We start from the raw sequence: 27860 nt of genomic DNA, 5'->3' as shown, positions 1-27860 counted from the left end.
TCTCTCTGTTTAGGTCATATGGGCATTTTTCTTTCTTTCTTTTTTTTAAAAATACGTTTTTAAAAGGTTTTATGTATTTATTTGACCAAGGGAAAGGGAGGGAGAGAGCGCACAAGTAGGGGAAGAGGCAGAGGGAGAGGGAGAAGCAGACTCCCCGCTGAGCAGGGAGCCTGATACAGGGCTTGATCCCATGACTCCAGGATCATAACCTGAGCTGACAGCAGACAGTTAACCCCTGAGCCTAACCCAGGCACCCTGCATTTTACTTTTTCGACAATCTTTTTCTTAGTTGTTTGTAGGTACCCTTTATATATTAGGGGAAGCGGCCCTTTTTATATGAAGAGCAGATAGGTTTCCAGTTTATTTTTCCCCCGCATGATAGTATATTTCTATTTTGCTTGTAGTGGTTTTCTGTAACTTACCAAAAACAGTCCTGTTTGGGGAACATTTAGGTTGCCTTTTTAGTTTTTTTTCCCCCCGACATATCTAGATTGTATTATATATCAAAGCTTATAATTTATTTTTCTCTGGGTATTATAAAAGCTATTCTATAATTACAAACTGTGTAAACTGTAAGTTTAAAGAGTATTCTATTTTATGACTTGCTGTTCTTTGTACTGGGCTCTGAGTTTTTGGGTTTGTTTTGCTGTTATTCTGTTTTTTTCTCTTACGGTAAGAGTGCAAGAAATGGTAGCTATGAGAAATGTTATAGCATAGAGAGCATGGATTTGGAGTTTGAATTTTGACTTTTGTGTATGTCTTTGAGCAAACCATTTAAAAAACCAAAGCAAACCATTGAATCTCAGTTTTTACATCTGTAAAATGGGAATTGCAATTCATGTCTTAGAATAGTTTTAATGCTTAAAGTGAACTGTGTAAAATGTCTAGTATGATACTTAGGAGGTTACTCAATAAAGGGTAATTCTCTCTAAGGGATCAGAAGGCCATTCATTGAGGGTACCTATGGGAATCGTTCCTCAACAGCTTTATTCATCTACATTCTGGAAAAATTGCTTATATAGGAAGAAAAAGCATTTTTCTTAACATATCTTCTGGTGACTTGCCTCTTTTCCAGAGGAAACTTAGGTTGTGCTTCTAATAACATGTTTTGTTTGTTTGTTCTTTGTAACTCATAGATACTTCCCCTTAAGAGAATAAATTAACTCTAAAGAATGAATAGATATTTCTTATATTTGCTGACTGATTTATTGTCACATTGTTAGTTTAAAACTCCCGGGGGCCAGAGTTGTAGAGCATAGACTTGTGTAGAGCATAGTCTGTGAGGCAGTCAAGTTCTGAGGTTTAAAAGCAGTGCCTTTGGAATAGTCTGCAAGTGTTCAGAACCTAATGGCTGGCTACACTATATTTGGTATTACTGATTGGTGCTGTTTGGCCACCACCAATCAAATCAAGCTAGTTCAAATAAAAAGGGGACTTTATCATAGGGAAACAGGGTAATAATTCTAAATAGAAGGGTAACCAAGTACAGGGTCTAGAATATCATCTAATTTTTCTATATCTCGTTGCTATATTGTATTTGCTTCATATTTCTCCCCTGCATATTGGCTTCCTTTGCTTCTCTTTCACAATGGTAGGTGGAAGATAACTGATCCTATAGCTCCCAGACTTAAATATAGGTTATAAGAGATTTATTCTCTCTCAATTCCAATTTCAAATTTCTGGGAAAGGACTTAACCTTGAGATTAGTAGCCTTCACCAGCTCAATTGACTTGTGTCCTAAAGTGGGATCTTTGTCAAATTGTACAAAGGAGACCAGGCAGACAACCTAGCAAGTATCCAGTAGAGTCATTGTCATTAACATTAATTTTAGAAATCAGAACTATTGAAAAATGTTAAAAAGTTTAAAGTTGGAAGCATTCACAATCCTATTATATGGTGATATATTCTTTCATCTTTCTATATTATATTTTTGTATTTTTAAGTTAATATTATGTAAACATTTTCTTATGATGTTAAAATGATTTATAGATTTCACTTTTAATGACAACACAATATTCTTATGAATTTATCATAATATTTTAACCCTTTTCCTATTGTTAGATATTTTGATTGTGATAAACATCTTTTTTAAATAAAACTTTGTTTTATTTAAAATTGATGTCCTTAGGGGCACCTGACTGACTCAGTCGGTGGAATGTGCAACTCTTGATCCTCAGGGTTGTGAGTTCAGGCCCCATGTTTGGTACAGAGATTACTTAAAAATGAAATCTTAAAAAAAAATAATAAAATTAGTGTTCTTAGATATAGGGAACAAGAAAAATTCTGGGTTAAAGAGCTTTGAACATAAAAAAAAAAAAGACTTGCTATTTATTGCCAAATTGCATTTTGAAAAGGTTGCTCAGATGTGTACTCCTTCTTTAGCAATGTATGAGAATGCCTAATTTGTTGCAGTCTTGCCAACACAGAATAATATCTTTATTTTATTTTTTTTTAGAATAATATCTTTAAAAAAACAAAACAAACTTACTAATTTTATAGGCAAATATCGAAAGTCTGCAGTTGTAATTTCACCACTTATCTTGGTCTTTTGCTTTCAGGAACTGTGGGTAGAAAGAATGTATGTGTTTATTAAACATTTTCTATTGATTATGACTGCTGGAGCTGCCCTTATGTGAGACTCCTTGGATGATAGAGATAGCAAAAGGTTCCCAGAGCTAGGGACTTAGAAAAACATTTACTTTGGGGCAAATCATTTTTAGTATATACGAAGGTTATAAAAGCTTTAAAATCAGATAACTAGTTTCTTGCATCTCGGAAACAATAGAGAGGTTGTTAATGAAGATGGAGAGGTCATCTTGATGGCCGTATAGCAGGGAAGTGAGTAGAAGTATATTGATGTGGTCACTACTTTTCAGGGTCTGATCCTCAATTTTTCAGTCCAGATACTGGAATTTGTTTTACAGAATGGTCAGAGTGTGTTGGGGGAGGAGGGGCGGGTGGTGAGAACGGTCTTTGACTAGTCAAACTTCAAGCTGATATATACACCAAATAACAGTTGGTTAATTTGTAATGGAAGAGAGACAGTTTTGGGGACCAGAACATTCAGATCCACCATCTACTACTGTACCTCTTTCTAGGATGAAGGTACCTAAAGGCCTGAAAATAGTAACCAGAAAATGATAGTATTAAGGGATGATTTAACTAGTTTATGGAAAGACCAATAAGCTACTAGTACCTGATAATAGAGGATATTTCTCTGGTGACCAGATGATGTGTCTGTTTATTTTTTACTTCCCAGGACTGCTTGATTCTGAATCTTTGGATTTTTCTTTTTTAGATTCTGTACAGACTATCATAACCTTTTCATTAACATGTTATTTCTTTAGGCAGAATGAAGTGTCTTGATTAGGCCATAGCTTCCTTAGTTAAAGTTATATTCGTATCATGCTTCCTTGTTCACCTTGATTAGATTTGGGTATGCTAATCGAATTTTGTTTCCTTGTTTTGGCTACGTTATTTTCATATTCTGGAAGAACCTCACTTTACCCCTATGTTCAGATTGCTGTCATTGAGGTGTAAGTTTAGAAATTAAAAATGATTTATTGAGATGAAGACATTATTGAGATTCTGTGTTGAAATGGTTGTAAGAAGATTATTTGATTAAACATAACAGTAGTGATTAGATCATGGATTTTGGAGTCAGATCCCAGCTCCACTTTTGATCAGCTCTTTTAATTTTGGGCAAATTGTTTAACCTGTCAAAGTTTCACTTTCCTCATTTCCAAAAAAACTTAATAGTTACTGCCTCAAGAAGCTTTTGTGAGGATTAGAGGAAATAATGCATTGTAAAGTGCTTTGCATAATAGGCTTGGCACTTAATAGGTATACAGTAATTTAAGAAAATAACACTAAGAAAGGTAAAGATATGCTTTAACCTAAGGTAGAGATGAAGGTATCTTATAATTCACTGTTGCCTTGACTGCTTCTGAAGCCAAAGTTTAGTCAAGTATAGTCATTCTAAGATGGTAAAAATCTATTAAATGGACACTAGGTGTCAGTATCTACTTTTTTTTTAATGTTTCAGTAATGAAATTGTTTTGTCACCACTGAGTTCAAATAGGTGATGTATTTATTGCTGTTGTATTTTAGTCCTTCTGACAGTTTTGTTCATCCCTCATTTTTTATAATGACTACATTCCTGATCATTGTACAGCTTTATCTTCCCATTGAAGGTGCATCTCAGCTATTTGTTTTTTATAGTATATTTTATCATTTGCCTAAGTGGTAAAGAGGTACTTGTTTAGGTTATTCTTATCCCATTAGGAGACCCTGAAAACTTCAGCCAGTAGCTTTATATTTATTGGAAGAAGCCTCATAGCTCAGGCACTCCTTCAGAAGTTTCTCTAAGGCAACAGTAACTGTTCTTCTGTTCTCTTCTGTGCACCTACATTTAATGAGTTGCCATTTGCACCAACTACTATGAATCATAGAAAATAATCTTTTAAAAATTTTATATTTCTTAAAAGATATCTCATAGCCAGATACTAAAACCATAGTGGTAGATTTGTAGCAAAAGGAATCTTTATAACCTTCCCTTTGGGATGTTCTGTATTATGGCTTGGTTGTGCTAAGAGAGACTTCTTTCACAGACTGCAGTGTATTTCCCAATCAAATATTTCCATTGAAAATTGAGCTTTTCTTTATATTTCCTCCTTCCACAACAAAAATTTATTGCATTATTGAAATCATAATTCATTTGACTCACTAATTCTATGTGTCTTGCATTTAATAGAGTATATCACATATATTGTCTTTAAAAATTCTCACAGTAATAGTCTGTGAGGCAGTCATTAATAACTTTTAAGATGAGGAAACAGATTTGAGATGTGACACCCTGGATTACAGAGTTAATGGATGATCTACCTGTGATATAAATCTCAGTCTCCTGACTCCACAGAAGATGCTCTTTTTAATGAAACTTACTTAAAATGTTTTATTCTTATTGCTAATTGCTGAGTGATGATGTTGAGCAATTAATTTTTTTTTTTAAAGAGGAGAAACCAGTTCATCTGTGCCTGTATATTTAGGATGTTATATTTCCTTGCAGTCTTCCCAAGGGCTGTTTGTTGAAGAAACTTCTGAAGAAGGAAACTCTGTACCTGCCTCACAAAGGTAAGATCATAAGTTGTTATGTCAGAATTCTCTAATGGTGCCAGAGTAAGAGAGATGAACCACATGAGTGACACTGTACAGGGACAGCTTGTTAGGAATCTTTTCGCTCCTATATAAGCACAGACTAAGAAAAACCATTATCTTCCAGTTCTCAAATATGTATCTCATAGAAGCCTGGAATATTAGAGTGGTATAGATTAACCATCTTGGCACATATCCCATTTATACCATTCCTTTTTTTTTTTTTTAAGAAAATATTTATTTATTTCATTCATTCATTCATTTATTCATTAAGATTTTATTTATTCATGAGAGACACAGAGAAGGAGAGAGAGAGAGAGAGGCAGAGACACAGGCAGAGGGAGAAGTAGGCTCCATGCAGGGAGCCCGACGTGGGACTCGATCCAGGGTCTCCAGGATTACGCCCTGGGCTGAAGGCAGCGCTAAACCACTGAGCCACCCGAGCTACCCAAGATTTCATTTATTTATTTGACAGAGGACACAAGTGGTGGGTGAGGGACAAAGGCAGAGGGAGAAGCAGGCTTCTTGCTGAGCAGGGAGCATGTGGTAGGGCTCGATTCCAGGACCCATAGATCATGACCTGAGCTGAAGGCAGACGCTTAAACCAACTGAGCCACCCAGGTGCCCCACATTTGTACCATTCCTGAAAGTTTATATATTGCTACTCTTTTTTTTTTTTAAAGATTTTATTTATTTATTCATGATAGAGAGAGAGGCAGAGACACAGGCAGAGAGTGATACAGGCTCCATGCAGGGAGCCCCACGCAGGACTCGATCCTGGGACTCCAGGATTGCGCCCTGGGCCAAAGGCAGGTGCCAAACCGCTGAGTCACCCAGGGATCCCCTATCTTGTTACTCTTAACCTAGCTTTTTTTTTTTTTTTTTTTAAGATTTTATTTATTTATTCATGAGAGATAGAGAGGCAGAGACACAGGCAGAGAGAGAAGCAGGCTCCATGCAGGGAGCCTGACGTGGGACTGGATCCCGGGCCTCCAGGATCATGCCCTGGGCTGAAGGTGGCGCTAAATCGCTGAGCCACCCAGGCTGCCCCTTAACCTAGCTTTCTAGGCCAATCTGAAGGCTCTAGACTAATTTCTTTACAGTTCTTCTAGTTTTCCTGTCCCCTTTCTTTATTCCCTCTGCTTATGCATATTTTATCTTCATGTCCAAATTGTATATACCTTTTTTTTAATCTTTATTTATTTATTTTTTAAATCTACGATAGTCAGAGAAAGAGAGAGGCAGGCAGAGACACAGGCAGAGGGAGAAGCAGGCTCCATGCACTAGGAGCCCGACGTGGGATTTGATCCCGGGTCTCCAGAATCGCGCCCTGGGCCAAAGGCAGGCGCCAAACCGCTGTGCCACCCAGGGATCCCTGTATATACCTTTTAAATCTACTCTTAAGACTTGTATTTTTTATTATTCATACTATCCAAAAAGGTCACAAAGAACATGGGTCACCCTCACTCCCTGTCCTATGCCACTTTTAATCTGATTGTATCTCATTTTTTCCTTATATTGTATTTGCATTACCTCCTCAATTATTCTTCCTCATTGATTGATGAGGTTACCTTCTTAAGTCTTCTCACTTAATAATATGTTGTGGTTGATTGATTACAAACTGCACTGTCAGCTGGATCAGGTTTTCAGTTAATTTTCCCTTTTATCTGGTAGTTGATTTGACCTTTGGAGATTACTTAAGAGCTTAATTTTGTGTTGAGTGACCTCCACCTCTTCTAGGGAAGTTGAGGTCCAGTTACCACTTGCAGTAGTTTGGTGGTGCTTCTTAGGCTTTTGGTTAAGTTAATAGTACTAGATGTTTCTTCCTGAGTTGAAGAATATGGTTTTGGTTTGATTCTCCTGCTGTTAAATGATTTTGGAAGTGGTTTTAACTGGAGTAGGCCTTTTGCTTCCTCCAGACCCCTCTGCTTTGTTGTGGTGAGCCTTGTGCAGAGCAGATGTAAGTTTTAATAAATGATTATATGCTTTGTCACCAGGAGAGAGTTGGAATTGCAGGCAATGTGGTTTGACTTCAAATTGATAAGCCCATTTTATAAATGTCAGCAAATTGTTTTGTGATGGACCCTTTGAATAGAGCCCTAATGTTACATGCATTGTAAACTGTGTCTGGCTTGGATTTACAACAAATGTTATGAGATGTTTTATTTAGAGAAATCACTTGTGGTTTCCTATTAGGATTTAGTTATTTATCATGAATCGGTAATGGTTAGTCTCTCTTCTCTGTGGTTCTTGGTTGATGTGAGGTTTTATGTTTTTAAGCATCCTCTTGCATATTTGATCAAACTCTAGTCATAAAGCTCTGTGAAGCATGAGGGTGGGTAGCTTAGATGCTCAGATCTCTCAGCCATGTGTTCCTGTGTCAGGAAGAGATTGTACTCCATGAACAGGCAGGGTAAACTAGAAGATTGGCTGATGGAAGCGATTCATAATTATGTTACTCTCAGAAGAGATATTTAACTTGTATGGGCAAGTTTTGCTCTAGGGCAGTTTGGAATTGTATCTTTTTTGTTGTTTGGAAAGCCACATCTTGAGATAAAGAGGAAATTTAACTGCAAGGTAAGAGAAAACCCAGTGCACTGTCAAGAGAATCTCCATATCTTCTGAGTTTACAAATCTCTAACCTTCAGAAGGCTGAGATGGAGGCTATAAAACACTCTTGACTTTTTTTTTTCCCCTAAAGATTTATTTATTTGAGAGAGGGAAAGTGAGCATATGTGAGCAGTTGGGTGGGGAGAGGGGCAGAGGGAAAGAATCTTCAAGCAGAGACTCCTCGCTGAGCAGGGAACCCAATGTGGGGGCTCCGTCCCACAACCCATGAGAACAATGACTTGAGCAGAAACCAAGAGGCAGAGGCCTAACTTACTGAGCCATTTGGCCCCTCCTGTTGACATTCTTATATGGGAGTGGAGTTTTTATCTTCTAGGGTATTCACAGATAGTCCTTACCCTTCAACTTTTCTTTGTAAAGACTCCAAAAGGAGGTTCTTTTGGTTTAGTGATTTTACTGGAACCAAAACTGTAAGCGTATTTATTTTCCCGATTTCTGGCCTGGAGTTTTTCACTACCGATTCCTTGCTTCCCTGTTGTGTTTTTGTGGTATTGGACAGCAGGTATTGCATTACCTATGGCCTTGTAAATGACTCACCTTGCTTTTGGCCTGTGTTCTGATTTATTTTACTGGGATTCACTTGGGGTTTGGTTCTTTTTCAGCATTGCTGCTTTGACCAGTAAGAGGAGCTCAGTCCTTATGCCAGAGAGTTCTGCAGAGGAAATCACTGTGTGTCCTGGTAAGCACCCCACTGATCTTACTGAGTTTCTGATCCCTAGCTATCTGCCTTATTAATTTTTCTGGTTTTTCCAACCTATTCTCAGTAGGTTTATATATGATTGATGTATGTGTGTGTATCTCCTCCACATATATACATGTACACATACATATATATACACAGTTTTTAAATGGCCATTGGCTCTGATTCTCAATCTTTTCTCAGAGATATTTTAGTTTAAAATTAATATGCTCTTTGTCTCCTTGTTTGCTTATTACCAGCCTCGTTAGAGATGGTAGCAAAGCATCAGGAATAGCACCTAACTGTACATTCAGAGGGAAGAGGACTCTATATTTTGGCTTATGGGTTCTCCAAATTGGCCTGTCTTCAAATCTGCCTGTCATTAAGCAGATTTTTCTGAGAGCCTTTTACTAGTTTTACATTGCCATTCACTCTTTATAGCAGAGGGAGTCCAGAAATTGAATTTTGTACACAGTTCTGTTGTTGACTTATTTCTAATCTCAGGTAAGACATTTAACCTGATTAAGTATTATACTTTGCTGTTTGTTAATTGTAGAGATGAAAAGACATGTATACCTTAGTATGGGTATCAGAGATGTTCATTTAGAGCTGCACATGAATAGATTTTGACATACAAAATAATTTGTTTTAATTACACCAAACTTTTTTATTAAATTTTTTTTTTTGCTAATGATATTTTATGTATTATTTATTTATGGATTTATTTATTTGAGGGGGAAAGGAGCAGAGGGAAAGAATCTCAAGCAGTTTCCCCCACTGAATGTGGAGCCCAATGCAGGGACGTGGGGCTTGCCCTGGTGCTTGACATGGTACTTGACTCTTAGAGTTCAATCCCACAACCCAGGCTGAGATCAGGAGTTGATGCTTAACCTGCTGAGCCACCCTGGTACTCCTGAGTTGCTGGTGCTCCTATTTTTAATAGAACTATTGCTGATACTCAGTGTTATCTTAGTTTCAGGTATACAGCACAGTGATTTGACATATGTTATGCTATGTTCACAAGCATAGCTACCATTTATCATTCTACAAGGCTTTTACAGTACTGTAGACTGTATTTCCTCTGCTCTACCTTTTATCCTTGTGATTTACTCATTCCATAACTGGAAGCCTGAATTTTCCACTCCTCTTCACCCATTTTGCCCATCCCCTCCACCTTGATACACAAAATAATTTTCTTTTTTAAAAAGATTTTATATATATATATTTATTTGAGAGAGAGCATGAGGCGGAAGAGCAGAGGGAGAGGGAGAAGCAAATTCCACACTGAGTGGAGAGCCTGTTGCGGGGCTCAGTCTCACAACCCTGAGATCATGACCTGAGCCAAAATCAGACTCTTAACCAACTGAGCCACCCAAGTGCCCCACACAAAATAATTTTATTTTTTTAAAGAGTTTATTTATTTGAGAGAGAGTGCACTAGCAGTGGGGAGGAGGGGCAGAGAAGGGGAGAGGCTGTTCACTGAGCAATGCTCAATGCTGGAGTAGGTCCCAGGACCCTGAGATCCTGACCTGAGCTGAAGGCATGCTTAATAGACTGAGCCACCCAGGTGCCCCACACAAAATAATTTTAAATGAACTAAGATACATTATCTAAGTCTTGAGTTGAATTATTATATAATATGAAGAATTATTTTGTGATTTTTTAAAAAAGATTTTATTTATTCATAAGAGACACAGAGGGAGAGAGACAGAGACATAGGCAGAAGAGGTTCCATGCAGGGAGCCCGATGTGGGACTCGATCCTTGAACTCCAGGATCATGCCCTGAGCCAAAGGAAGATGCTCAACCACTGAGCCACCCAGACGTCCCTATTTTGTGATTTAAGCCACTACTTTTTAAGGAATTAGTTTTAGCTTATATTTTCTTTTTTTTGCTTTCCTTAAAAGTGGGGTCCATTATATGTATCAGTAACCTCATTCATATGAAATTGAGGGGCTCCTGTCAATGTTTAAACTCTTTAGGCAGTAAGTGTTGAACACATGCTACCATAAGTCATGCCTAATTTTTCCTTAAGTCTCATATAACCTGTCAGGGTGAGAAAGACACAGAGTTTTCTTATTTTGATTTCTTTCAACTTTTTTCTATGGAGACTTAATAAACTTAGTGTACACATTCTAGGAAAGACCTATAAACATTTATAAACATTTGGCAGCATCATAAAGGCCTTTCTTTACTTATTTTTAAGTTTAATTATGTTGCTTTTTATTGAAAGTGATTTCTTAATTCATATAAAATGTATTTGGATTACTGCCTAATGATACTAAGAGACTCCACTACCAAGTGCTCTGATTTTAGCAAGAGCACTCAAGAATGCTGTGCTATCTTTGTGAAAAGAAAATTTTGTCCCCATCTTGGATTGTGACTTATGCCATCTTGTTAGGAAGTCACTCAGTCTGTTTGGGATGATGGCCTGTGATGTTGCCCAGGGATCTTGCAAGGAGGAACCTGTAAATACAATAATTTTGAAAGTCCTAGTTAATGAGAGGGGGAAAAAGCAGACCCTTCAGGACTAAGGTTAGATAACTTTTATGATCATAACTTGCTGTCATTAGTTTGCTTATTAAGTCCCAACTGTTTGCTGACAAAAACCACTTCTAAATGAGATTATAAAAGATCTCTGTAACATTACTATTCCTTTTGCTAAAAAATATAACTACTTTTCCATGGAGCCAGACTCTTGAATCTCTTTGTAAATATATACTATATAATTTAGAAAATCTAAATTTTCCAGAAAATTTGAGTTCTCTGTGTGTTCTAAATGGGTGAAATGCAGATTGAATGTAGTAGTCCATCTATTTTGTCTTACATTTCTGAAAGTTCCAGGGATCTGATACTCAAAATTATAACATCTTTTTAGAGTTACTTTGTTGAAGAAGGAGAATTATAGCCTTATGGCCCACATTGTGTGTGCTCCTAGCACTGTTTTGTGTTTTTTTTTTAAGATTTTATTTATGTGTGTGAGAGAGCATGAGCAGAGGGAGCTCAGCGTGGAGCTCTATCCCAGGACACCAAGATCATGACCTGAGCCAAAGGCAGACACTTAACCGACTGAGCCACCCAGGTGCCCGCATTGTTTATTTCTAAGGAGCTAATGCTCTCTTTTCTTCATAGTTAAGTATTTCAACTATTCACAGAAAACTTAAAGACTTTTTATTATTGTAGTAGTGCAAACAACAAGTGGCTCTTATTTTCTAACAGACCAAATGTCTTTTTTGGTAATATCTCTCAGGGATACTTGACAAAGAAGGTTTTTTTTTTTTTTTAATTGGTTTTATTAAATGATTCATGAATTGGGGAGCATCTTATGTAGCAAGTAGAGGGGGATTCCTGAGAAAGAAGACTCTGAAGTTTATGCACTGTAAGCCTTTTTCCACCAAGGTGTTAGGATCTGTGTGTGTGCATGTGTATATTCATTTTTCAAAAAAAATTATAGAATATTAAAATAGAATTAACAGTAGAAATGTATTTAATCTCTCTTTGATGTTGAGAAGATACCTCAGTATCTTATAGGTACTTTATTTGCCCAACATAGGCCATTCATTGTATTCGTGAAGCGCAGAAGTATCAGATATATGGTGTGTACAGTGTAGATAAGAGAGAACTTACTGGATTTATATTCCTAGTTTCTTTTCCAGATTTGTTGTCCTTTTTTGACATAGTTATTGTCCTTTTTTTTTTAAGATTTATTTATTTTAGAGAGAAAGTGAGCATGAGTGGGAGAGGCAGAGGGAGAAGGAGAGAGAATCACAGCAGACTCTGCCTGTGGGACTTGATCCCATGACCCTGAGGTCATAATCTGAGCTGAAACAAAGAGTTGGTGTCTTAACTGACTACACCATCCAGACATCCCTGTTCGTTTGTTATATTAAGTGATAGGTATTTAGACCAGAAGTTGGCAGACTTTTTCTATAAAAGACTATGTAGATATATTAGGTTTTGTTAACTAAACCACTCAACTCTGCCGTTGAAACTATTCAGCACTGCCTTTTAGCACAAAGCAACAATAGAATAAAGAGAAAAACAAGTTTAACTATGTTCTAATAAAACTTTATTTACAAAAACAAATGAGCTATAGTTTGCTGACTCCTAACTAGACTATGAGGGACACCATCTTACATCTCCATATTGCTTGTAGCCTGTATGGTGCCTGGAATTTGTTCATAAATATTTGTTGAGTTCATGTTGAATGAATAGATGCAGCCTAAAGAATATATTAAAGAAAGGTATATCTTTGTCTAGGATGTATTTTCTATTTATTCTGTTTTTTTGTCTTCTCTAATCATCCCTTTAACTTTGGAACTCACATTGGCATGTTTTTGTTCTCTGTCAAAATAAATATACTTTAAAACCAGAACTATGCGGAAAAGAAACCTAATGGATTAACTGATGAATGGATAAACAAATTGTGGTATGTCCATACAGTGGAATGCTACTTCTCAGCAGTGAAAAGGAATGAACTACTGACATGTAACAACATGGTTGCTTTTCAAACACATTATACTAAGTGAAAGAAGTCAGACATAAAAGATGGCACACTATATATATGATTTCATTTATGTGACATTTTAGAAGAGAGAACATAATATAGATTGGTTATTGCAAGGAGCCAGGCATTGGGGAACTGCAGAGGGGTACGTAAGAATTTTTTGGGGTGCTTAGAAATGTTTTATATCTTCTTTTTTTTTTTTTTTTTAAGAGTGGAAGAGGGGATTGGGAGGAGGGACAGAGGGAGATGGAGAGAGAGAATCTTAAAAGCAGGCTCCACGCCCAGCATTAAGCCTGATGCAGTGCTTGATCTCAGGACCCTGGGATCACGACCTGAGCTGAAATCAGGAGTCAGTCGGTTAAGTGACTGAGCCACCCAGACACCCTATACATGCTATCAGTTATACCATACAATCACCACAGTCAAGATATGAAACATTTTTGGGGCGCTGAGGTGGTGTAGTTGGTTAAACATTGAATTTTGATTTCAACTCAGATCATTATCTCTGGGTTATGAGATCGAGCCCTGGGTTGGGCTCACTGGTCACTAGGGAGTCTGCTTGAGAATATTTCTCTCCCTCTCTGTGTGCCCCTATATCCCACTCTCTCTATCTTCTTTCTCTCTGAAATAAATCTTTAAAAAAAATACCATATATAAATTATATATGTTTGCCCAAACTCATCAAACTATGTACTGAAAATTGGGTGAATTCTGTAGTATATAAATTATGCCTCACTAAAGCTTTAAGAAGAAACAAACTAGATCTGTATTTTTTTTTTTTAGATCTGTATTACCACTGTAGTATTAATATTAAACAGTAAGCTTTAGGAGAAACAAGTGTTTTGTTTTGTTTTTTTTAAACTATGAAAATACAGAATGAAACTTAATGACTTTTTAACCTTTTAAATTACAGAGACACAGCTAAGTTCTGAAACGTTTGACCTTGAAAGAGAAGTCTCTCCAAGTAGCAGAGAGATCCTGGATGAAGTAAGAATAATAATGGCAGATAAGGAGGTAAATATTCTCTATAGTTTTTCTTAGTGTTTTCTTTCTGCTGATAATCCTCTCTCTGATGCAACATTGACCTTGGCTGAAAAGATTTAGGTGACAGAAGGTTGTAGTTTTGGGGACACTTATGTCAGAGAGGGATTCTTACAGTTAAGTTCAGTTCAGCACTGTTTCTAAAAATAGGAGTAACCATTTCTTGATTCTTACTGTGCTTTATTATTTCTGTTAACGGATTAGGGAAACAGAGGCTTAGGTTGTTTGAGTCATTCATTCATATTCAAAATGCTAATAATGGTAGTAGTAGAATTTGAACATGGATTTATCTCTGAAGTCTGGGATATTTTCTATTATATTACTGATAAGTAACAGAAATGAACAATTTTGGAGAAAGTCAGTATATTTATATTATACAAACTTTCAGCCCTAATTTCTACATATGATCAGAAATGCGAAGTTAAGATAGTAGCATGAAAAAATAAGCAGATTTTTATTTGCTGTATTACCTTTCCTAACAACATATAGAGGTGGTTGATACAAGTTCATACTTCTGATTACGATTTTCAATGTATATTTATCATATTGAGTCTGAAAAACAGTTTACTAAGAATTTTATAAAAGAATTCAGAATCTTTAAAATTAGTTGTTCTGAAAAGCAGCTTGAGAATTTAACAAATTTTTCTATGGAAATAAATATTGGTATGCCATCTTACCCAGAGCATTTAAAAATAAAGTCTTAATTCTCTTATTTTTATACTCTAGGTTTTTTTAAAACAGTTTTTAAAATAGAAGGTAGATCCCTTTCCTAGTCTCTGCATTGCAGGTAACTGGGTAGAAATTCTGGTTTCATGAATCATGCATGCTGCGTAGTTCCCTGGAACCTGATCTGTCACCACTGACAGACCAAGAGTCCCTGATGCCAGTGGTGGTAAGGAAGATGGTGACACTCTCTGCAACAGTGATTGAGGACAGATTCTGCTAGATAATGTCAAAATGATTTCCCAAGGTGGGACCAAAGCCTTCTAAATGGGGATGGGGAACAGAGTGTTATTAGCATAGTCATCTTAACTACAGAAGAAGCCCTACAAGCTTTGCGTAGTGGCAGTATTATAGCCAATGAGGTTTATCCAAGATGCGATTATTGCTAATAGAAGAAGCCCTACAATCCTTTTGTTAATCAAGGCTGATTTCTTACCCATCCATGATTGCAAAGGAGACGGTTCTTTGGGGCAAAGAGCATGAACCCTATTTAGAATTTATAGTGTATATGTCTGCACCACTACACATCACATGGATGGAATTGTATTGCCCTTTTCACATTGAGTGTCCTCTTTTCAGTGTTACTGTTTGCTTGTATCTGTGGATATCTGTAAATAGTCTTAGAATTCTGTTTCCATTAAAAGATGATAGAGATACTGAAGTTTTTAAGTCATTGAGTAATCACTTTCTAGCTACAAGTCACTTATTAGAAAGGTAGAATCTGAACATTTTACAACACAAAGATTGTGTCGTAATGGGTGTTGACTCTTGATCTTGGAATCTATGTATAAGCTCATTTGTCCTAAAATTTCTTATTTATTGGAAGTGATATAGTGTAGTGCAAGGACTTTGAGCATTGGAATTAGAAGAATCCCAACCCCATCACTTAATTTTATGACCTTGGGCAAATTAATTGTTTTTTTCACTTCATATATTTGACACATATTATAGTTTGTATACTGTGTACCAGTTGTTCATTTTAGACTCTTGAGGCACGAAGATCAACAACAAAAAAGTTCCTGCCCTCAAAAGTTCCTGGTACGGGAGGAGACAGACACGTAGAAAATTATAATGTGGTCTGACAAGTAAAATGATAGAGAAATGCCTAGGGCATTAAGGGAGTGTAGAAGAGGAATGCTTTTCTGAATTTCAGTTTTTCATATGTAAAATGGAGATAAAAAAATAACTTATTTAATGGATTGCTTTGAAGATTAAATTAGATAAAGAATATGAAACACATAGAGATTTGGCACAAGTAGAAGTATGCATGTGGAACCAGTTATTATTTTACTGCTTTGTAATGTATTGTGACTGCTCAGTGATATTAGCTTACTAATGACAGAGAATGTTCAACAGTATTTGAGTTATTTAGAATAGCATGGCAGAACTATAATCCTTCTTGATTTGATATCCTGCAGTGGTCCGATTCCTTTGGAAATAATATTTTCTGAATATCTTGCCTGAGATAATCCCTTGGTTAGAGATCTTCTTTTCCAGAAAAGTTAATAGAAGTTATTCAGAATCAAATAGTTGGTTTAGTCAGTTGGTTAAATAAACTGTTTGAGCCCTAAGGAAAGAGAGGAAAGATCTAAAGAGCTTTCTAATCTACACATAAACTGACTGGGGGAGGAACAGAGAGGGCTGGTGATTGGTAGGGCATACTTTTATTTTCAGCTGGTTCATTTCTTGAGGTGAGGTTTCTTTTGAGGCCAGAAGGTAAGGACTAACTGTTAAGAGATCAGGATTCAGTGTCCAAGTACCTCTTTTGAGAAATGACTATATAGTATTTTAAAAGAAGTAGAATCAGCTCTTCAGAGACTGAATCCGTGACTTCACGGTTCTAATAAAAGCTGCTTCGCTTATATTTTTTCCTCTTGAAGGTCCTCTATTGTAGTTAATATTTAAATAGAACTTTTAAATGGTGCTGAAAAAAATCTTAACTTTATATAAAAATTTTCAGAAACCTCTGGGTTTTCTGTGAATGTAATTGGAAATGGTCTTGTATTCACAATAAGACAATAATAGACTACTCCCTCTTTAATACGTTAAAAGTGAAGGCACGTTCTGTGCATTTTGTAGAGCTGGTGATGAATACAAAGGGATATAGTGCTGGGTGTGAGCATCAGTGACATTCATGTCATATAACGTTTCTGTGCTTAGTGAACTCTAGAATGCCAAGTAACTGCTCAATTGCCATTAACTTTCAGTAACTCAAGACTACTTGCAAATTTTAGGATATATTAATTTTTCTCCCCTCTGTTCAAATGGCTTTGTATGCACAAGACAACTTTTCTTTGTAAGATTTATGAACAGAGGAACCTGGGTTTGTGGGAACCTGAGTGACTAAACTTGGAATAAGTAACACCTAGAACTTCCAGACACACTTGGCTTTCTCCACCTTCTAGAGAAGAAGAATAGAACCAGATAATATCCATTTATCTGTCAGGGTCAGCAACAAAGTAGAGGGATGCTTTTTCACTTTTGCTGCAATGTGGTAGAATAGAAATACTGAAGTTTTGATGCCACAAAAGCCTGGGTTCAAGACTGGATTGTCTACTTACTAACTTTGTGATCAGCAGGTTACTTTACCTTTCAAATAAGCGTCAGTTTCCTCTTCTGTAATACTAGAGCTAGTGATCCCTCTGACAGTTGTTTGTTGTGAGCAATGGATATGAAAAATGCTTTGGCCAAGCGTGGTATGGAAAATGAACTCAATCACTGTTAGTTCCTATTTCAACTTTCTTTTTCTTACCCCCCTTTCAGAGTATGTCTTTTTAAATAAAAGGCAGGTGAGTTGAAAACATTTTCTGGCAGTTGTAGAAACTGTTCTACTTGGTATTTAAATAGCCTGTTTCCCTTTGTTGGATCACATTCACAAGCAGTAGATTTTAGGGATGGCCTAAATCAAAGAAACTCCAGTTGCCTCAGAGCTCAGATTATCTACCCATTCCAGTTTTGGTCTTGTTTTGATCTTGTACCAGAACCGAATTTATTTTTTCCCCATAGTAAGGTATAATAACAGATCAAGTGTTCCTTGCTCTTAAATGGAAGCAGGGCTATGCAGGACAGTTTCACATTGATTGGTTAGGACATGCTGTCCTTTGAAGCAAGTGTTAGGCAGTAGTAAGTGCTGCAGTGCTCATACATACTGTTGAATTAATCATTGCAGAGTTCTTGGCTCTGACCTGTAAAGGTAAAATAAAACTGCCTCTTAGACATCGGAAACTATAGGAAAAATGGTGATTATAAAACACTGAGAGGAGTAAGAGAGAGGATGTTAAGAATGGCTTCAGCAGAATTGTCTTAAGGACTTTTAAATATTTGGGCCTTAGTTCTGTTCTATTTCCTCTCAATCCAAAAGTCACAAATAAAACAGAAGATACAGTATGTCTTACTGGTCTAAGCTGAGGCCTAGGTCTTAAATTTTAGTTGTGCTACTTTTGCTTCTTGTGTTTCCTAACTCCTTGTGTTTGAAATCACTTGTAGTGCTCACAGTTCTTTTATACGATTGAAAAAGTTTCTTTGACATGCTGTTGATATGTAGATTGTTTGAAACACAGCAGACATAGCATACTGACCTAAGAGCTTGGTAGAGAAGAATGCCCTCAGGTTTTGAAGCCAAATAGTCCTTGATTTGAATTTCAGCTCTGCCTCTTATTTGTTTGCTAACTTTGGGCAAGTTGCTTTACTGTTTTGAACAGTGCTTTCTTCTTGTGTAAGTAAGGTTATGTTAATATTTTGTCAGATTACTAGGAGGATTAAATGAGTATTACATGCAGAGTGTTTAGCATATACTACACAGGTTCTGAATAAGTATAAACTATATTAGTGTTATCTCCTTATCTTCAGACATGAATTTGGCAAACTGATACTTTTTGTTTTGTTTGTTTGTTTGTTTATTTATTTATTGATAGAGAGTATGAGCATACATTGAGGGTGAAGCAGGGCCAGGCTGGGCAGAGGGAGGGAGAGCATCTTAAGCAGGCTCCATGCCCTGCGCAGAGTCTGATGTGGGGCTCAGTGTCACAACCATGAGATCATGACCTGAGCCAAAGATCAAGAGTTAGAGGTTTAACCTATTGAGCTACTCAGACACCTCAGTTTTGTCTCTGAAAGTAAATGAAATATGGGATGGAATTTCTTGCAGTTCTTTGAGAGAAAAGGTATTTTATAAAGTAAAGGTATTACAGTTGCCATTTATTATTTTCTTCAGGTTGATAACAGGGGAAATGCTGAGAAGGAAGTACCCATTTCTACAGTCTCATCCAGTACCCAGGTGTCCTGCCCACTATGTGACCAAGGCTTCCCACCCACAAAGATTGAGCGACATGCCATGTACTGCAATGGGCTGATAGGGCAAGACACAGGTAAAACTTACCACGATTTATCAAACTCTTTTCTTTGCATGGTTGTTTTGTAATCCTGTACAATGAATGCAGTACAGGAAAAAGAGACCACTCTCCCTCAAAGTTAAAGTTGTTGGGTTTGTTTGTTTGTTTGTTTTTCTTCTATCTACTTAATACTCCAGTACTTTTCGTGTTCTTTATTACTTTGGCAGGTATGCTATTTTGTTGCACATACTCAGGAGAAAGGGAGAGGGAAAAATCTTTCATCTTTTAATGTTTCAACTTATTCTTTGGTGTATTGTAAACCAAAAATCTACCTTGCATTTCATCTTATATAGTCAGATATTGAGACTCCTATGGAATTTGAGGAACTAAGTTCTAGCGTTGCCTGTTTTTTCAAAATTAAAGTATAGTTAACACATTGTTGTAAGAGTTGCCCTTTTTTTTTTTTTTTAAAGATTTATTATTTATCCATAGACACAGAGAGAGAGGCAGAGACACAGGCAGAGGGAGAAGCAGGCTCCACGCATGGAGCCCGATGTGGGACTCGATCCCAGGTCTCCAGGATCACACCCCGGGCTGCAGGCAGCGCCAAACCGCTGCGCCACCGGGGCTGCCCGAGTTGCCCATTTTTTATTCAAATTAAGTCATTTGTGGGGTTTTGTGTGTAGGAATTCTACCTAAAAACTGCAGCTAAAATATATCCCTAATTTCATTTCATATTCTATATGTCTCTGTTGCATCACCCAGGAACTACTGGTTACCTCTTGAAAAGAACATCAAAAACCTTGGTTTTGGTGCAATATGAGTTACTAATCAAGAGAATCTGCTTGTTCATCACAGCCCTTGAATTACCACCTCCAATCTTGCCTTTCTGTCTGTGGCTTTACCCTCCAAGAATACTAGTAATCAGCTCAGCTCTCTGTGGTCCAATGTGCTGATTATAACCATACCTTAGATGATTGGAAGTGTTGGATTTCTCAGTCCTATTTGAGTCTCATAACTTAGAAGTATTTATTCTGAAATTGTATAATTGTGAAAATTTTATAAGTTAATATTTCTAGGAGAGAAAGGCATGTTATTTAATTTTTCTGAAGTAATATACTTTTTATTTATTATATAACTTAGTACCTAAGCTTATAATTTAAATAAACATTGATTTTTCTGATTATAAAGCAGTACATGTTCATTATAATAATAATTGCTTATATTTATTGAGTACTTAAAATGAGTCAGAGACTACTTACATAAATGGGACCATGCTATAGTATATATATGTTCTACAACTTGCCTTTTTTTTATAGCGGTAAATTTAAATCTTTCCATGTGCAGATACATTTTTTACATAGTTGAGATCTTACTATCTGCAAAATTTTTTATTTTGCTTTTTCTACTAATAGCATAAAATTTCACCCATGTCACTAAAGTTAATGTGTAAAAATATTTTTAATGCTTACATACTATTCTGTAATCTGAATTGCTTCCACTGAGCTGTCATGTATTTAGCATGTTTCAGGTTACCATATTATACTTATATGTCATTGGGCCTTTTTTTTTTTTTTAAGATTTTATTTATGTATTTCTAAGAGACACATAGAGGCAAAGACATAGGCAGAGAGCCCAATGCAGGACTCAATCCCAGGACTCCAGGATCACGACCTGAGCTGAAGGCAGACGCTCAACCACTGAGCCACCCAGGTGCCCCTGTCATTGAGTCTTATTCCTAAAGTTGTTGTATTTTGGGGTTATTTCCCAAGGATACATATATTACTAGTTTGGGTGATAGTAAAAAAAGTTGGGCTTTGGAGTCTAGTCAGTTTAAGGTTGAATCCCATCTTTGTCACTTACCAATGTGTGGTTTCATGCTAGTTTCCTAGCTTCCCTTTATGCACCTTGCCAATTAATAGTAATGACCTTATTTGATTTTTGTGAGGTCAAATGAGATATTTTAAGGAAAGTGCATAGCACCATGCCTTAGCACACAGTAAACACTTAAGGTCTTTTAGCGGCTGTTACTATTCCCAGTAGTAGAATTACTGGGTCATAGATTTTGTCATCATTTTTAAGCATCATTTTAATAACATGGTTACCTTTTAAATACAGTGAAAGTTGAAGGCCTAAATCTGGTCTTCATCTCCTTTTAGTAGAAGAACACTGAAGGACTAGAGTTCTAGATGCAATTTTAATTTAACATAGTTCTTTAGTCTTATTTTTTTGCAGAGAATTCCAGTGACTGAAAGAATTCTGGGGCTGGCCATTTGATGACCAGAGAAGGAAGAAACTATCTTATCTATCTCACCAAACATGCTTTACCCAGCTGGAATTAGTTATCAGAGTCAATAACTTACTTAGCATTAAGGTCCCAAAATAAATGAATTTGAGAAGCTGAATGTACCTTGAGCTCTAGGAAAGATAACCTTCTTCTGGTCAGAGTTATTAGGTAAGGGGTAGTATAAAGTAGCTCCTACTGATACCTCTGAGACTGAACTCTCATAGTTTGTGGTTAAATAGCAGGTTTTGGTATTCATTACTGTCCAAAGACATCTTTCAGTTATATAATACTTGTCTTTTAGCCTGTTCTTACTTACTAGAGTATGGTGGGGGCAACTCACAGCCCCAAATACCTGCTGTTGAAATTGATTCAGACTTGTTTCTGAGTATTCTGACACCAAATGCAGACTTCTATCACCAGAACCAGGTGTTCTCATTGAACTTGTTAAGAAGCTAACACCATCAGGTCGGCAAAGGAGACTGAAACTTGCACTGTCATTCTGGGAAAGCCTTTCAGGTTCTCTATTCCACTGGCTCAAGGGTCAGTGACCCTGTCTAATGCTGCTTAATGGGATTTACACTCTGGTCTTCAGGACTCTTTCAGACATAGATATATGTATGTTTTCTGATAGAATTGGGAGCCTGGGGCAGCCCGGGTGGCTCAGTAGTTTAGCGCTGCCTTTTGGCCCAGGGTGTGATCCTGGAGACCCGGGATTGAATCCTGCATCAGGCTCCCTACATGGAGCCTGCTTCTCCCTCTGCCTGTGTCTCTGCCTCTCTCCTTGCGTCTCTCATGAATAAATAAATAAAAATCTTAAAAAAAAAAAAAAAAAGAAAAGAATTGGGAGCCTGTATATTCTTGGTGCTATATATCTTGGTGCTCTGATCCAGATGTCTCCGACCTCCATGCAAAGATGTCTGATATATCCTGAATGACAGTAACACTTTCTTATTCTTTTTTTAAAGATTTATTTTAGAGAGTGGGTGCTCACCTGAGGTGGAGGGAGGGGTAGCGGGAGAGAATCCTCAAACAGACTCTGCAATGAGCATGAAGCCTGATTCAGGGCTTGACCTCATGACCCATGAGATCACAATCTAAGCCAAAACCAAGTCTGATGCCCAACTGACTGAGTCTCCTAGGCGCCCCAACACTTTCTTTTTCATAGGGAAATTTGTTTTAAAAATTAGTTCAGGAGTGTAATAAAGACAAATCTAGAATACTATGAATTTCAACACCAACTTGTCTACCTAGAGTGAGAAATTTGATTCCCTTCTATCACCTCTTGCCTTCCTCCTTAACTTTAATTCATCCAGATACTTACTGAACATTTTTTTTTCTCAATGGTGCTAGATCTTATTTGTGTTACTAAAGAAGTTTAAGACAGAATTTCTGCCATTAAGAAGCTTGTTGTCTCACGGAGGAGATAAACATTAACCTAAGAAATTAATTACAGATGACACAAAGTCAATGATAATGTACCAAATGAATGGTTCTGACAGTAAGTACAATAGAAAAAAGAAGAGCTGCAGTGAAGAGGGGTGATGCCTAAGAGAGAGTGGGTTTAGCCTGGGCTGAGAGGCTGGATAGGTTTGGATAAACCCATGGGAAAATTGGGGGTCCCTTATCCTTCTATAGGTTAGATAAAATAGGAAGCAAGGGAAACAGCCACTAAACAACAGCTTCCACTTAATCTTCCTTAGTAGTGTTAACTTGCTAACCTAAATTGCACTGTCTATGACCCTATAAAAGAATTTGGATTAGAGAATCCCTATTGGAACTTTGTCCCAATCTTTACTTTATTCCTGTATCCTTTGAACAGAGTTTGGGGCTATACGTGGGGTGAGAAAGTAGTTAGAGGATTTATGCAAAGCACCTACTAGCCTACTAGTGTGTATGATGTGTCTGGCATATCACAGGTCCTTAATAAGTTTGCTGTCTTTGTTTTTCACCAGCTTCCCTGCCCCTGTCTTTATTGCCAGATATAGTAGTGACTGTTCTGGTTCCTCTCACATTTTATGACTGGAATCAGAGGCCAAGCCCTCAGCCCAGTTTTTGGTAAAAGGAAGGCTCTTCTGCTATGGAGGAGAGAGAGTTACTTTTGAAAATACATGACCTAGACTAGGAGACTTAGCCCAATGCCTAAGGAGGTGGAATAAGAGGGAGGACTTGTCTCTCTCAAGTATCCAGCTCTCCCCTCCTTCCTATTTCCCCCAAATCTGATCTTAGGCATGCTTGGCTTGGCGGTGTAAAAGAAATAGTAATTAGAGTCATTTACATGAAGTGTCTACCACTTATGCCTAGTTACGGTGCAGCACAATAACAGTTATACATATCATTAAGTATGTGTTTGATTAACTTTGCTCTAAGTTTTATTTGATTATAATACTACATTCTGGAAAAGAGGGGCAAGATGGCGGAAGAGCAGGGTCCCCAAATCACCTGTCCCCACCAAATTACCTAGATAACCTTCAAACCATCCTGAAAATTTACGAATTCGGCCTGAGATGTAAAGAGAGACCAGCTGGAATGCTACAGTGAGAAAAGTTCGCGCTTCTATCAAGGTAGGAAGACGGGGGAAAAAGAAATAAAGAAACAAAAGGCCTCCGAGGAGGAGGGGCCCCGCGAGGAGCCGGGCTGAGGCCGGGGCGAGTGTCCCCAGGACAGGAGAGCCCCGTCCCGGAGGAGCAGGAGCTGCACCAACCTTCCCGGGCGGAAAGGGGCTCGCAGGGAGTTAGAGCAGGACCCAGGAGAGCGGGGATGCCCTCGGGCTCCCGGGGACACTAACAGACACCTGCGAGCCCAGGAGTGTGCTGCTCCGAGTTCCCTAAGGGCTGCAGCGCGCACAGGCGGGACCGGAGCAGCTCGGAGGGGCTCTGGCGGCGGCTCCACGGAGAGGCCTGCGGGGCGAATCCAACAGCGCAGGCCCCGGAGCACAGGGCGCCGGGACACAGCCCCGGATCCGGCCTCCCCCGGGACAGGCAGAGGCCGGGAGGGCCCAGGACAGCAAGGACGCTCCTGCCCCGAGCTGAGGAGATCAGCGGCCCCGCCCCGGAGCCTCCAGGCCCTGCAGACGGAGAACCGAGAGCCCCAAGCCCCGTAGTTCCTGCGGAGGCTGAATCCAGGCTTCCAGAGTTGCCATAGCAACTGCGGCTGTTCCTCCTGGGGCCCCACGGGGTAAACAACCCCCGCTGAGCCCGGCAGCAGGCAGGGGCAGAGCAGCTCCCCCAAGTGCTAACACCTGAAAATCAGCACAGCAGGCCCCTCCCCCAGAAGACCAGCTAGACGGACCAGTGATACTCCCCCGTGTTCCAATACAACTTGTTTTTGGCCACTCTGCACTGAGCAAAATGACTAGAAGGAAAACCTCACCTCAAAAGAAAGAATCAGAAACAGCCCTCTCTCCCACAGAGTTACAAAATCTGGATTACACTTCAATGTCAGAAAGCCAATTCAGAAGCACTATTCTACAGCTACTGGTGGCTCTAGAAAAAAGCATTAAGGACTCACGAGACTTCATGACTGCAGAATTTAGATCCAATCAGGCAGAAATTAAAAATCAATTGAATGAGATGCAATCCAAACTAGAAGTCCTAACGACGAGGGTTAACGAGGTGGAAGAACGAGTGAGTGACATAGAAGACAAGTTAATGGCAAAGAGGGAAACTGAGGAAAAAAGAGACAATCAATTAAGGGACCATGAAGACAGATTAAGGGAAATAAATGACAATCTAAGGAAGAAAAACCTACGGTTAATTGGGGTTTCCGAGGGCGCCGAAAGGGCCAGAGGGCCAGAATATGTATTTGAACAAATCCTAGCTGAAAACTTTCCCAATCTGGGAAGGGAAACAGGCATTCAGATCCAGGAAATAGAGAGATCCCCCCCTAAAATCAATGAAAACCGTTCAACACCTCGACATTTAATAGTGAAGCTTGCAAATTCCAAAGATAAAGAGAAGATCCTTAAAGCAGCAAGAGACAAGAAGTCCCTGACTTTCATGGGGAGGAATATTAGGGTAACAGCAGACCTCTCCACAGAGACGTGGCAGGCCAGAAAGGGCTGGCAGGATATATTCAGGGTCCTAAATGAGAAGAACATGCAACCAAGAATACTTGATCCAGCAAGGCTCTCATTCATAATGGAAGGAGAGATAAAGAGCTTCCAAGACAGGCAGGAACTGAAAAAATATGTGACCTCCAAACCAGCTCTGCAAGAAATTTTAAGGGGGACTCTTAAAACTCCCCTTTAAGAAGAAGTTCAGTGGAACAATCCACAAAAACAAGGACTAAATAGATATCATGATGACACTAAACTCATATCTGTCAATAGTAACTCTGAACGTGAATGGGCTTAATGACCCCATCAAAAGGCGCAGGGTTTCAGACTGGATAAAAAAGCAGGACCCATCTATTTGCTGTCTACAAGAGACTCATTTTAGACAGAAGGACACCTACAACCTGAAAATAAAAGGTTGGAGAACCATTTACCATTCAAATGGTTCTCAAAATATACCCTAAAAACTATAGAACACTTCTGAAAGAAATTGAGGAAGACACAAAGAGATGGAAAAATATTCCATGCTCATGGATTGGCAGAATTAATATTGTGAAAATGTCAATGTTACCCAGGGCAATTTACACGTATAATGCAATCCCTATCAAAATACCATGGACTTTCTTCAGAGACTTAGAACAAATTATTTTAAGATTTGTGTGGAATCAGAAAAGACCCCAAACAGCCAGGGGAATTTTAAAAAAGAAAACCATATCTGGGGGCATCACAATGCCAGATTTCAGGTTGTACTACAAAGCTGTGTTCATCAAGACAGTGTGGTACTGGCACAAAAACAGACATATAGATCAATGGAACAGAACAGAGAACCCAGAAGTGGACCCTGAACTTTATGGTCAACTAATATACGATAAAGGAGGAAAGACGGTCCACTGGAAGAAAGACAGTCTCTTCAATAAATGGTGCTGGGAAAATTGGACATCCACATGCAGAAGAATGAAACTGGACCACTCTCTTGCACCATACACAAAGATAAACTCAAAATAGATGAAAGATCTAAATGTGAGACAAGATTCCATCAAAATCCCAGAGGAGAACTCAGGCAACACCCTTTTTGAACTTGGCCACAGTAACCGGAGAAGGACAAACAGTGTATGTTCTCATTCATTTGGGGAATATGAATAATAGTGAAAGGGAATATAAGGGAAGGGAGAAGAAATGTGTGAGAAATATCAGAAAGGGAGACAGAACATAAAGACTTCTAACTCTGGGAAATGAACTAGGGGTGGTGGAGGGGGAGGAGGGCGGGGGGTGGGGGTGAATGGGTGACGGGCACTGAGGGGTACACTTGACGGGATGAGCACTGGGTGTTATTCTGTATGTTGGTAAATTGAACACCAATAAAATTAATTAAAAAAAATACTACATTCTGGGTAAGTTGGCTCAGTCTGCTCAGTTTGTTGCTCAATGATATGGCTATCTACAATATGGAAAATTAGAGGGAGTGTTCTTTAAAGGCATTGTTTGAGGGGAGATTTGTATTGGTTTTCTGGAAAATGTGTTTGAGACCACTTTTATTTAAACAGGAAGAATGAAGATCTCCATTTACTCATTCAGTAAATGTTTAATAAATAACTGCTACATACCAAATACAGTGAACAGAATATACAAAGTTCCTTTTCTCATGGAGTTTATATTCTAGCAGTGGGATAAATAAACATACAATATGTTAAGGTAGAAACTGGGACAACAGCCAACATTTTATGTTTGGCAGTATGATAGAGTGGGAGCAACATGGGCTTTGGAACTATATAGATCTGAATTTAAATTTCAGCTGTAATACTTGTCAGCTGGATAATTGACAAATGACCTTACCTTTTTGAGGATCAGATGCCTTGTTTGTAAAATTAGTCTGACATCATTAGGATTATCATGAGAATCAGAGACACTTTATGAAGTACCTAGCATATAATAAATGTTCAATAAATGGTAGCTGTTGTTATTATTGAATATATTCCTGCTGGTGTAGTCTCTCTCTGAAGTCTGTTTGTGTGCTGGTACATAAAGGATAAGCTGTCAGTCAGAAAGAGCTAAGGGAAAGATGATAGGCAAGGTAATGGTAAGGTGGTAAGAATAAGCTAGTGAAAAATAGATTGTAGGAGAGTTAGGGAAGCTGAAGGTATTAACTATGTATGCTTGGGCCTAGATGCAGGGATGTGGCTTAGAGTCAGGATACTGTCAAGAGTGGATATCATCTGGAAAAAAAATAGTGGATAAGTGGGCGAAAGGAGGTGAGAATCCTTGGTATAGACTTGCCTGAGAACTAACAGAGAAGGACTGAGGCCTAGAATAGGCTTAGACGGGTGACTCAGCAAAAAAATCATAAGACCTGAACATCTCTAATGAAAACAATTTTTTAATTAGTTTGACTTTTTCTGTTCCATATAACTGAATTTACCTACCTGAATGCAGTTTGTGCCCCACTTAGACTTACTAGTGTTT

At 38.2% G+C, this 27860-nt stretch overlaps 1 protein-coding gene across 2 annotated transcripts in view; it reads left to right on the top strand.

Moving 5' to 3' along the window:
* UIMC1 (ubiquitin interaction motif containing 1) overlaps positions 1 to 27860 on the top strand; it is a 129587-nt gene that overhangs the window by 73734 nt on the left and 27993 nt on the right. For both annotated transcript variants that reach the window (XM_055325005.1, XM_055325006.1), the window contains 4 exons: positions 5069 to 5133; positions 8385 to 8461; positions 13881 to 13981; positions 18945 to 19098. In XM_055325005.1, the coding sequence (XP_055180980.1) occupies positions 5069 to 5133; positions 8385 to 8461; positions 13881 to 13981; positions 18945 to 19098 (397 nt within the window). The remainder of the gene's footprint in view (positions 1 to 5068; positions 5134 to 8384; positions 8462 to 13880; positions 13982 to 18944; positions 19099 to 27860) is intronic.

The sequence above is a fragment of the Nyctereutes procyonoides genome, unplaced genomic scaffold (assembly GCF_905146905.1).
Source record: "Nyctereutes procyonoides isolate TBG_1078 unplaced genomic scaffold, NYPRO_anot_genome, whole genome shotgun sequence".
NCBI classification, from domain to species: domain Eukaryota; kingdom Metazoa; phylum Chordata; class Mammalia; order Carnivora; family Canidae; genus Nyctereutes; species Nyctereutes procyonoides.
Note: the sequence above shows the minus strand (reverse complement) of the source record. Positions and strands in the feature narration are given on the sequence as shown.